The 11,738-nt window shown below is 40.0% G+C and overlaps 1 protein-coding gene across 4 annotated transcripts in view; it reads left to right on the forward strand.

The window, feature by feature from the left end:
- GAA (alpha glucosidase) overlaps nucleotides 1-5,424 on the forward strand; it is a 111,462-nt gene extending 106,038 nt beyond the window's left edge. For all 4 annotated transcript variants that reach the window (XM_063456269.1, XM_063456271.1, XM_063456270.1 and 1 more), the window contains exons 18-20: nucleotides 4,414-4,578; nucleotides 4,721-4,873; nucleotides 5,251-5,424. In XM_063456269.1, coding sequence (XP_063312339.1) covers nucleotides 4,414-4,578; nucleotides 4,721-4,873; nucleotides 5,251-5,307 — 375 coding nt within the window. In that variant the 3' untranslated portion in view covers nucleotides 5,308-5,424. The remainder of the gene's footprint in view (nucleotides 1-4,413; nucleotides 4,579-4,720; nucleotides 4,874-5,250) is intronic.
- Nucleotides 5,425-11,738: the final 6,314 nt, after the last annotated feature.

Below are 11,738 nucleotides of genomic sequence, written 5' to 3' on the forward strand. Positions count from 1 at the left end.
GGTTGGCCCTGGGTTCCTCCTAATGCAAGACAATGCTAGACCTCATGTGGCTGGAGTGTGTCAGCATTTCCTGCAAGACGAATGCATTGATGCTATGGACTGGCCCGCCCGTTCCTCAGACCTGAATCCAATTGAGCACATCTGGGACATCATGTCTCGCTCCATCCACCATGTCAAGTTGCACCACAGACTGTCCAAGAGTTGGCAGATGCTTTAGTCCAGGTCTGGGAGGAGATCCCTCAGGAGACCATCTGCCACCTCATCAGGAGCATGCACAGGCTTTGTAGGGAGGTCATACAGGCACGTGGAGGCCACACACACTAGTGAGCCTCATTTTGACTTGTTTTAAGGACATTACATCAAAGTTGGATCAGCCTGTAGTGTGTTTTTCCACTTTAATTTTGAGTGTGACTCCAAATCCAGACCTCCATGGGTTGAAAAATTTGATTTCCATTTTTTTTTTGTGTGTGTGACTTTGTGGTCAGCACATTCAACTATGTAAAGAACAAAGTATTTCAGAAGAATATTTAATTCATTCAGATCTAGGATGTGTTATTTTTGTGTTCCCTTTATTTTTTTGAGCAGTGTAGCTCAACTTGCTCCACACAAATAACACTTGTCCACTACACATTCACATGCACAATTCTAAACCACCCACACACAACACTCAGGCACCACCACACAAATGAAACACTGAGCCACTTCACATGACACTCAGCCACCTCCTCTCATGGAGCAGAGCCCAGCGTTCTAGGAGAAGGCCCCAATATGGCACCCTGCCTTGGGCCCTGGGCTATATTAATATGTCTCTTACCTGATCTCTTTACCTGTCACCTATATTCAACAATCCACATTGCCCAATGTAAATGACTGTACAATTAAAAGGGCAGTCTGTGCAATTAATCACTGTAGCACATTGTCTTGGTTATGTCACTAATGGTCTATTGGGGGACGTCACGAATTGTATATTTTATAACATGAATTCTCCTGTAAGGACTTTTTATGTAAAATTCAGCAGCCAAAGCAGGGAATTAAATCTTTATAGCTTAAATCTGTCTGCATACTAAAAAAAAAATCAAACACAACTTTAAAACCAACCATTTATTTATTCCACAATGTATTCTTTAACTATTTGTGACCAGAGATCTAGCCAACACTGATGATGATCTTTAGTGTTCCATGTAGACAATAACTGGATCATGTTTTGGGACAAGTGAAATGCAGGCTGTCTGCAGAATGTTAATTATTTCCTTTATAGAGGATTTAGTATTATTATTATAATTTTATTGAGAATGCTCCATTCATCATCATCATCATCATCATCAGTAAACACATTTATTGATAGGTCTTTCTCTCTTTCAAATAGCCTCTACATATCCAAATATTTCTCTATGTTAGACTGAAAATAGATCTCTGGCATTTAGGTCAAAATGCAAGATTTAAGTTATTTTTGTATTTCCAACAATTTGTCGATCTTGCATATATATATATTTTCTGAAGATAGAACCTGAAGAGCAACAAGTTGTGCAGAATACAAAAATATATATGAAAACAAACTTTGCTTCCTTGTCATTTTTTTTTTATTTTTCCACAAAATGTTGAAGCAGGTATTATATACTATTGTCTAACGAACTACAGAGGCAAATAACATGGAATGAACGCCATCAATAATGTACTGAGCGCGGTAACGTTCTGATAACGTATCCATGGCAATGTACGGCCAGGGATGAAGAAGAGGAAGCAGTGGATGAAGTAACAGCTACAAAACAACCAATAGGCTGAGGAGAGATGCCAGCATGACATCGGGTTTGTCTTTTATTATGGCAATATAATACAAGGCAACTTTCTTTTTACACTTTGCCTGGAAATGACCAGTGAGATTTTGTACTTCATGGTAATATAAAGAAATGCAGATATGTGCGTCAAGTGTTTATTGACTGCATGGATGAGCTGCTTGACTACTAGAACTATGATCCGTGTCTGGTGGATGTGCCGCCATGATACTCCATATGATGAGCCATCTTGCTTTCTATTTTCTGCCTCACGAATCATTGGATTCAGGCATTTGTCGTGTATATTGTTGCAGAGTCGATCATTGTTGGCTGTGTCGAAGAAATTCTTCACCACATCTAACTTGTTACTTTTTTTATGGTATAAGTCTTTTTGGGGAAAACCAAAAGATCTTTTTTTTGCTTACAGATGGAGTAAAATTCCATAAGCCACCATTCTCAAAACAAGCATCCCCGCTCCTGTTCGGTCACCTTATTCAAACCAATGTAATTACCGTAAAGGATATCGCACTCTCTTGGATCCCAGGTTGCAACCGGGCCTGAGGTTGACCAATCCTCACAATGTAATTGTCAGAAAATAAATGATGTTCCAGGCACTCAAGGTAAATCCAAAGTGAGCAGGTTTATTGGAACAGATCAACGTGTCAGAACACAATTGGGCTTGACAAATGTTGCTTTCATCTGCTCCAATAAACCTGCTTACTTTGGATTTACCTTGAGTGCCTGAACCTTATTCAAATCAACTTTCCTCTCATGTCCAACCACCATTCATAAACTAATCCCCACTCTTGTTAGGCTCCCATTCTCAAACCACCCTGTCCCTCTTATGTCCAACCACCATTCTCAAGCTAAGTAAACCCACTCATGGCCAACCACCATTCATAAACTAACCCCCCACTCTTGTTAGGCTCCCATTCTCAAACCACCCTGTCCCTCTTATATCCAACCACCATTCTCAAGCCAAGTAAACCCACTCATGGCCAACCACCATTCTTTAACCAACTAACCCCCACTCATTTTCCACCACCATTCTCAATCCAACTAATCTCACTCATGTGTCACCACCATACTCAAAACAAGCAGCCCTCCTCCTGTTCAGTCACCTTATTCAAACCAACCTTCCTTCTCATGTCCAACCACCATTCTGAAACCAGCTAACCCCTACTCATGTCCAAGCACTATTCTTAAACCAACTAACCCCTACTCATGTCCAAGCACTATTCTTAAACCAACTAACCCCTACTCATTTTCTACCACCATTCTCAATCTAACTAACCCCAATAATGTTCCACCAACGTTCTCAATCTAACTAACCCCACTCATGTTCCACCACCATTCTTAATCCAAATAATCACACTCATATCCAACCACCATTCTCAATCTAGCTAACCCCCACTCATGCACAACCACCATTCTCTAGCCAGCTATTCTCACACATGTTTAACAACCATTTTCAAACCAATTCCCTCTTTTTTTTCAGCACCATTTTCAATCCAACTAACCCCACCCATTACCAACCACCATTCTCAATCAGAGTGGCAGACGTTAGTTGCATGGTCCTCTATATGTTACAAATGTCTACCTTATTCCATTAGAAAACTGTCATATCTCCTGTATTCAGTAAATTCTGTGTCTGTCCCTCAGAACTTGCTGTTTGAGGAGCTGTCCCATAGAAGGCAAAAGTATATACTAATATACTATATACTAAGGGATAAAACTAGCAATTAGTTGCACTCTTCTAAAAATAAAAATCATGAAAGGTATGTTAGCACCACTTGACTGTAGATGTAAGTTAAAAATGTAAAATTAAATGGTTCCGAACATTCTCCCAGGGATGTATTTACCCCAAGGCAAACAAGGCATTTGCCTAGGGCGGCACTTTCGGGGGGGGGTGGTGTCAAAAAATGCCAACCCAAGCTCCCAGACAAATGCCTTGTTTGCCTCGTGTTTTGGGGCTGTCCACCTTACTGTGAGTGAGCGAGTGTAGCTGTCAGTGTGTGTCTTTCAGTGAGAATGGGTGTGCCTGTGAGTGTGTGTTAGTGTGTGTATGTCATTTTATGTGTATCTGAGAGTGTGTGCATGTCAGTGAGTGGGTGTGTCAGTGTGTGTCTGTCAGTGAAAGTGTGTGTTGGTTAAACAGTGTGTGCCAGTGACTGTGTATCTGTCAGTGAGTGTATATCAGTGCATGTATCAATGAGGGCCTGTACCTGTCAGTCAAAAAAAATGGCCTTGACACGAATTTGGGGGGCAAATTTAGATTTTGGGGGTCCCCCAATTTAGTCGTGCCTAGGGCAGCACAAATCCAAAATACACCACTGCATTCTCCGCAACAAATTCTTGAACAAGGAATCACTTGGAAACTATACCAGGCATTCAGACATTCAAATATATATATGTTTATTTCTACTTGTCTCCACGACAGACAAGAGTAATCATCCCAAAACAAAATATGATTGTTAGTTTTCAATTATAAAATTTTTTGTGCTTTCCCAGTGGGACCTTTGCAATGTCCTGTGACTGCATGTACACGTATGAAGGATTCTGAGTCTATGAGGGACAACAAGGCTAAAAAACAAAGGCAGTTATTTTTTAATAATTCTATGTTTTTCTTCTGTCTGCTCAGACTCCAGGATTGACGGCTGAGAAAACACGCGAGAGTGACCTGAGACTGTTGGTGGCTCTGGATTCAGAAGGATATGCCCGTGGAGACCTCTACTGGGACGATGGAGACAGCTTGGGGACCTTTGAGAAAGGCAATTATACCCAAGTTAGCTTTCTGGCTGCAAATGTGAGTCTTCATCAAATAAATGGACTCCAAAGGGGCACGTTCCCAAATCGCTGAACCTATCAATATTTGAGTGATGACAAATGCAAGAGGTGACGTTGCCTGTGTTTATAGTAAAAGTTGACTTTTTGTTTCTTTGTCACAGAATGTCCTTCTCAGTGAGGTAAAATGGGCGGGCAGTCAGGCAGACACCCTAAAACTCAGTATGGTCTCAGTCTACGGGCTGTCAAAACCCCCCAATAAAGTGCTGGTAAATGAGGAGCCCTTCCAAAAATTTTCCTACAAGCCGGACAGTGAGGTGAATTTACTCTTTCAAATTAGACAAACCACTTAACTACCATCAGTCTATCTCTCCATCTCCTACTGTCTGTCTGTCCAATCTGTTCTTCCATCTCCTTCTGTCTGTCTGCTAAATCTGTCTCTCCTTCTCCTACTGTCTGCCTGTGCAGTCTGCACCTCTTCCTCCTTCTGTCTGTCTGCAAAATCTGCCCCTCTTTCTCCTCCGGTCTATCTGTGTAATCTATCTCTCTGTCTCCTACTGTCTGTCTCTGCAATTTGCCCCTCTTTGTCCTCCTGTCTGTCTGTCCAATCTGTATCTGTCCCGCTGACTCCTCCTGTCTGTCTGTGCAATTTGTCCCTCTGTGTCCTCTTGATTGATTTCTGTATCTCTTTCAGATGATGGTGATGGGACCCATTTATTTGCCATACCGATTTAGAATCTCATGGTCCTGAGACCCGGGTTAGAACTCTACAGAATCTCTTCCAGTAATATGTAATCTAGGCTTTGTAGCTGGGCTTTCTCTGTGCATACTGACGTATCTTCATTGTGGTGTGTAAACCAAAAATATATTTTAATTTTATTCATCGCGTATTCTAGTTGCTCTGCTAAAATAGATGGTCGGTATTTAAAGTATCCCAAACATCATTACATTTTGTAGATGTGTATAAATTTACATTTAATCTATACAAAGTCCTATGGCATTAGCCAGGCTTTAAGTTACAGGAGTGGTAAAAATATCATCATTTAATATATGAAGAGGATTCTAAGGGGATTGAGGGGTTATTTTTATGGTGTATTGGAGCGGTTTATTGAAGTGTAAATTTAGTGAGGATATATTCATAAATTGTGCTTTTATTTTTATCTATGTCACTTGTTTTCTCTTGTTGGGAGATATAAGCTAACTTACTGTTCGTTCGAGAATGCCCATATATTTCTATAAAGTTTTTCAAATACAGCATGACCCTAGTGCAGAGATAAGCAATCTTAAGCACTCGAGATGTTGTGGACTACATCTTCCATGATGCTCTGCCAGCATTATGGTTGTAAGAGCGTTATGGGAGATATAATCCCCAACATCTGGAGTGCCAAAGGTTGTCTACCCCTGTCCTAGTGAATAAAAAATGTGACTGAAGCAAAATTTCCCAGGAAAAACCTAAAATGGTTATTTAAGTGCAAAAATGTTACGAAAATATTTTAATATTTTTAAAAACAAGTTCCTTAAGGGTGTTTCTGCTCTTGTCCTACATTGGAAAGTTTGTTATTAGTGAGACGTCTTTAACAAACAGAAGTGACTTACCAGACCAGATTTGACAGTTTCACAGTCTTATCTAAAAAAAAAAAAAAAAAAAAGCCTAAAACCAGAAATGCAACAAATTTTATTTTGTCTTCCGTAAAACGAGGAACCATGTCTACAGCATGGTGAACCCAGACACACAGGAAATCTGTTTTGAGCATTTTGTCTGTAGGTGCCATCTTCCTGAAATTTTAGATTCTCCAGTGGTTGTAGTTTTCTGTTACAGATGATATGTCCCTCTTACCCGGTCAGAAAAATGCTACATTTCTCCATCATTTCCATTTTATTGAGTTATTTGTTTGTCTAATGTTTGATGAAGAATCAACATTCCCTTAACAATTCTCTAGAAATTTGTGAAAGAGATCACCATAGCTCAGCAGTTCCCAGACCAATATTTGAGGCACGCAAACAGTCCAGAATTCAGGTTTAACTAAATTGTGTAAAGGTCCAGAAACTGGACCTTTGGAGAACCTTCTGGACTGCGCTGGAACCACCGTCAAAGCTTTAAGGCATTAAACTGGAGGAGAATGGACTATTCCCACCTTCCAATCACTCTGGTTTGTGTTTAAAGGAAATTGGTCTTTTACTGGCCATACTCCATACAAGGTGCCAAATCTTGTGAATTTTAGATTAGTAGTTTAGCTCCTCTTCTCAGACACAGTTTTTAAAATATATTTATTGTTTTTGAACATCTCCACTTAAAGAAGACCTCTGTTTATTGCGAGTTAGGGATTCGGTGTTTATATGATATGTACAGCAAAAATACATGCTCCAAGAAATGTGTACAGCAAATATATACTTCCGTCTCTTTTACTATGATATAATTTTAATTTAGGGCAGTGTGGTCATGTCACAAAGTCCATCTATGCCAAACAGACAAAACATAAATGTAAAATAAATTTGTGCGTGCTTCTGCTAAGTATAACTGTTTGTTTGTTTTTTATGATCTGCATTCATACTTTTACTGTCATGATATCACCAGGACCAATACGCAGAACCTGGTTCACACCTATCTAAGGTAGGACATAGAAATGGTAAGAAAAAACAAGAAGCTGTGGAACAGCTTAGAGAGTAGTCAAGAACTAGCACAACAAAAGGTAACAGTAGCTGGTAGACAAACCAGGGTCATGGATTACCGAATGGAGAATGGTCAAGGACAAGTCAAAGTAAGAATAACAGGAATCAGAAACACACAATTTAAATGTGCTCTCAGATCACTACAAGGGATTTCACAACAGGGCAAAGCATAGAATTCAGGGAGGGCTTAAATAGGTTTAGGAATCCTGTGATTGGTTTGTGTCGTTCCTGTGCTGCCAAAGTATGCGAGGGCGATGTAGCAGAAATGGCGCAGCTAGGCATGCGTCAGAAATGGCACAAGGCATCTTGACATCATAAAATGATACAGGTTCAGAGCAACCAATGTCAAAAATGACTTCAGACGGTCGTAGGTATCGAGGCCAGTGGGTGTTTGCACCAAAATTAATGCCGGGATGACGTGGGTATGGGACCGGTGGTCCGTGTCAAAATTGCTGCCAGAATGATGCACCAACCTAACAGGTATTGTGAGAGTGACCTAGTTTAAGTGATTGAGTCCCTCTTACTTCTTCCTACCTAACTTCTCAAATGTATCCTACCGAGGTGTAACACAGAGTTCTCAGCAGACAAGTCTCCCTACCACTAAAATGTGCCAATACATCTTTATGAAATTCTCACATTGACTGCTTTGAAATTTCAGCACAGTCAAAAGACATACTAGGACAATGCAGGGACTACTTTGTCTTTATCCCTATGCTTGACAACAGGTGGAGCTACCTTTGTCATGTTTTGTCATTTCTCCCAACTGTCATCAGTGACAGCTCTAGGGATAAAGGCTCTGTCTGTGGATGACTCCCAAGTCTCACAGGATTCTCCATAGAACTCATTGTTGTACTCTCATGTGTGAGAAACCTATAACAAGTACTAAGGATTATCATCTAATCAAACCAAACCTGCAACAACCGGTAATGGTAAAATATCCAATCAAACCAAACCTGTAATAACTGCAAATGGTTACCATCCAATCAAACCAAACCTTCAACAACCGGTAATGGTAAAATATCCAATCACATCAAACCTGTAACAACCGCTAATGGTTATCATCCAATCAAACCAAACCTGTAACAACCGCTAATCGTTACCATCCAATCAAACCAAACCTGCAACAACTGTTAATAGTTATCATCCAATCACACCAAACCTGAAACAACTGCTAATGGTTATCATCCAATCAAATCAAACCTGTAACAACTGCTAATGGTTATCATCCAATCAAAGCAAACCTGTAACAACTGGTAATGGTTATCATCCAATCAAATCAAACCTGTAACAACCGCTAATGGTTATCATCCAATCAAATTAAACCTGTAACAGTTGAAAAGAAGTGGGATGACGTGACCGTGCACGCACGCATACATTGCCACATCTGTTACAGGGAACCCGATAGCAAACGCTGAATGCTCTAACCCTCCTCCCCCCTCCTCGTGGACTACCTGCCCTCGGAATATACCGGCAGTGTCGGATCCGACGTAGGAGCTGAGTTGGAGGCGCAGAGTTTGCTTGCGGGCAGCCACCTCCCCATGCCGCTGTTCGAACGACCGTAGTGGAACCCCTACTGGCGAAGTCTGTGGGTGGCATATCGGTACGCTGTGGCTACGGACCCCTCTGGATGATATACTACCCCACACATGTGGTCCTCATGGCGGCATTATGAAGGGGACAAGTTGGCTGCGCAGAGCTAACAGCAGGAGAAGTCTAACTGAAGTCTATGGAAATGTGATCTGAAGCCGCTATAGATAAGTTACAATTTGAAACTTTGGAACATTGTATTGATGTAATATGTTGCTGCATCAATCAGACTGCAACTGTGTGAGGGAGACTGCAGCTTGCAGACCAAATTGAATAATGTGGATACTTTGTGGACAAAATTGAATTCTAAACTGAATATATTTTACAAATCACTGTATAAAAACCCCATCGGTACGATAGAAACCCATAAAACCATAGGAAGAGAGGGGAGAGAGAAGAAAAGGAAAGGAGAAAAAGGGCGAGGTGAGGAAAATTGGGGCATATCTGCTGAATAAGTGAAGACAATAAAGGAACATATTTACGAAGACCTGTCTATATTGAAGCAGCGTGCCTAAATACACTCTACAGTGCCTTTAAGATAAAGCTAATTAACTTTGTACATCAAACTCTATATTAATAACCACCATAAAGACTGAGAGGAAAGGAAAGAAGTTAGAGAAGAAGAAGACTCAGCAGAGAGAGAGGAAGAGAGAAGAAAAGAATGCAGAACAAGATAACTGACCAGGAGGACCGTTCTCGCAGGAATAACGTAAGAATTAGAAATATACCTGAAACGGTGACCAATGATGTATTAGAACAATACCTTATAGAATTCTTTGACTCTATGGGACTCCCAAATTAATCCCCCCCAGTTAGTAATGGAAAGAGTCCATAGAATCCGTAAGCCATCATCTGTCCCTGATTCCATCCCTAGGGATACAAATATTGCCTTTTCCTCCTATAGATTTAAATCTTTATTAATGAAGGCTTTTTTTGAATGTAAACAGAAACCTGAGAAATATCAGGATCTGAAAGTTTTCCGGGATCTCTCTTACTCAACGAGAGCCGCTAGAAAAAATGTCAATAAAGAGACAGAGATAATGCGCACGAAGGGCATTAAATAAAGCTGGGGATTTCCAACAAGCTTGGTTGTTTATAAAGATGGGCAAAGATCAATATTTAAAAATCAAGAGGAAGGCAAGAAATGGCTTGAAAAATAAGATGGTACTCAGATATAGAAATCTCTTACTTAAGGATAAAAGATGTAGGAAAGCAAGATAAGGGAGGAGAGGGGTACGGGAAGGATGATGAAATAAATTAAATGATAAATAGACACTCTGGGAGATCAGCACAATAGAGGAGACACAATAAATATATATTCTCTCTTTACATTGCACATAATTGTAAATATTGGGGAAGTCCTAAGCACTCTAAACATATTTTTGTATTTTATTCACTGTTTTTGTCCGCAACATATCAAACTTACCATAAAATGGATCAGTAAGACGTTATATATTAAAGGGAAATTCGTTTTTGGGCAAGATGCGATATTATTATTATTATTATTATTATGTTATTATTTATAGAGCGCCATCAAATTCCACAGTGCTTTACAGTGGGTGGACGAACAGACGGAAATAATCTTCATCAACTTAAACTTAGCACAAATATGCACTTCAGGTAACATCCATGCACTTTATGACACTATCTCAATATTTAGTTGTACACAGGTGGAGATTACTTTTGGTAGTATATAGTAGATATAATATAGGCCTTTTAGAAAAAGGGGTGACCTATATATATCATAGCCTTAACTTTCAGAAACATCCAGAACTACCCCCTCATAATAAAGAGAGAAGAGTAACATTAAATTTAAACACTCCCATGAAGAATTGTACTATCCTCTGATCAATTCGGTTCTGATTCTCTATGCAACCGTAGGAATTTCTAAATGTAGACATTCGGTTAAAATTTGTTATGAAATTAAGATCTATATATATTGTGACAAAAGTCCTCCTTTCCCTTGGTTACCTTGTCCTGGGATTGGGGTGTTACACACGGTCTTTTCAGGATTTAGAGACACTTCACACGCTGGATGAGGTAAAAGGACTTGCTCTTTTATTGTGGTTCCAAAATAAATGCACAGTAAGGTATAAAAGCTCTCCCAAGTCGTTCTACTAGCTCATCAACTCTAGGCATGGGGTATGCATCAAACTTAGAAATAGCATTCAGTTTGCGATAATCATTACAAAACCGTACTGTATTATCAGGCTTTGGTACCAGCACAATTGGACTGCTCCAGTCACTTTGTGACTCCTCAATGACTCCAAGATCTAACATGTTCTTAACCTCTGCTCTGATAGCTTCTCTGCGAGCCTCGGGTATTCTGTATGGTTTGAGATTGACCCTTTTTCCTGGTTCTGTCAAAATGTCATGTTTAATCACACTAGTCCTTCCTGGGACTGGGGAGAATACCTCTTTATTTAATCTAATAAACTCCTTAACTTCCCTTGTCTGGTGTATTGACAGGGTCTCTGAGATATTTACTTCGGGGTCAATTATTACCCTTATCAGGGAAGGTTGAAGCCTCTGTAGTAACCAGAACTTCCCTTTCTTTCCATGGTTTTAACAAATTGACATGGTATAATTGCACTTCCTTTCTTCTACCTGGTTGCCTTACTTTATAATTTACCTCTCCCACTCTTTCAATAATTTCATATGGCCCATGCCAAGTTGCCAGGAACTTGTTCTCTACTGTGGGAACCAGGACTAATACTCTGTCTCCTGGTTGAAATACTCAAATTCTAGCATTCTTATTATAGCTATTCTGCTGATTTGGTTGAGCCTTTTGCATGTGTTCTCTGACTATTGGCATAATGGCTTCAATACGTTCCTGCATCTGAGTTATGTGTTCTATCACACTGCGATGTGGGTTAGCTTCTCGTTCCCAAGTTTCCTTTGCTATGTCAAGTAATCCCCTGGGGT

This window comes from Pelobates fuscus, chromosome 5 (genome assembly GCF_036172605.1).
Source record: "Pelobates fuscus isolate aPelFus1 chromosome 5, aPelFus1.pri, whole genome shotgun sequence".
In the NCBI taxonomy this organism is placed as follows: domain Eukaryota; kingdom Metazoa; phylum Chordata; class Amphibia; order Anura; family Pelobatidae; genus Pelobates; species Pelobates fuscus.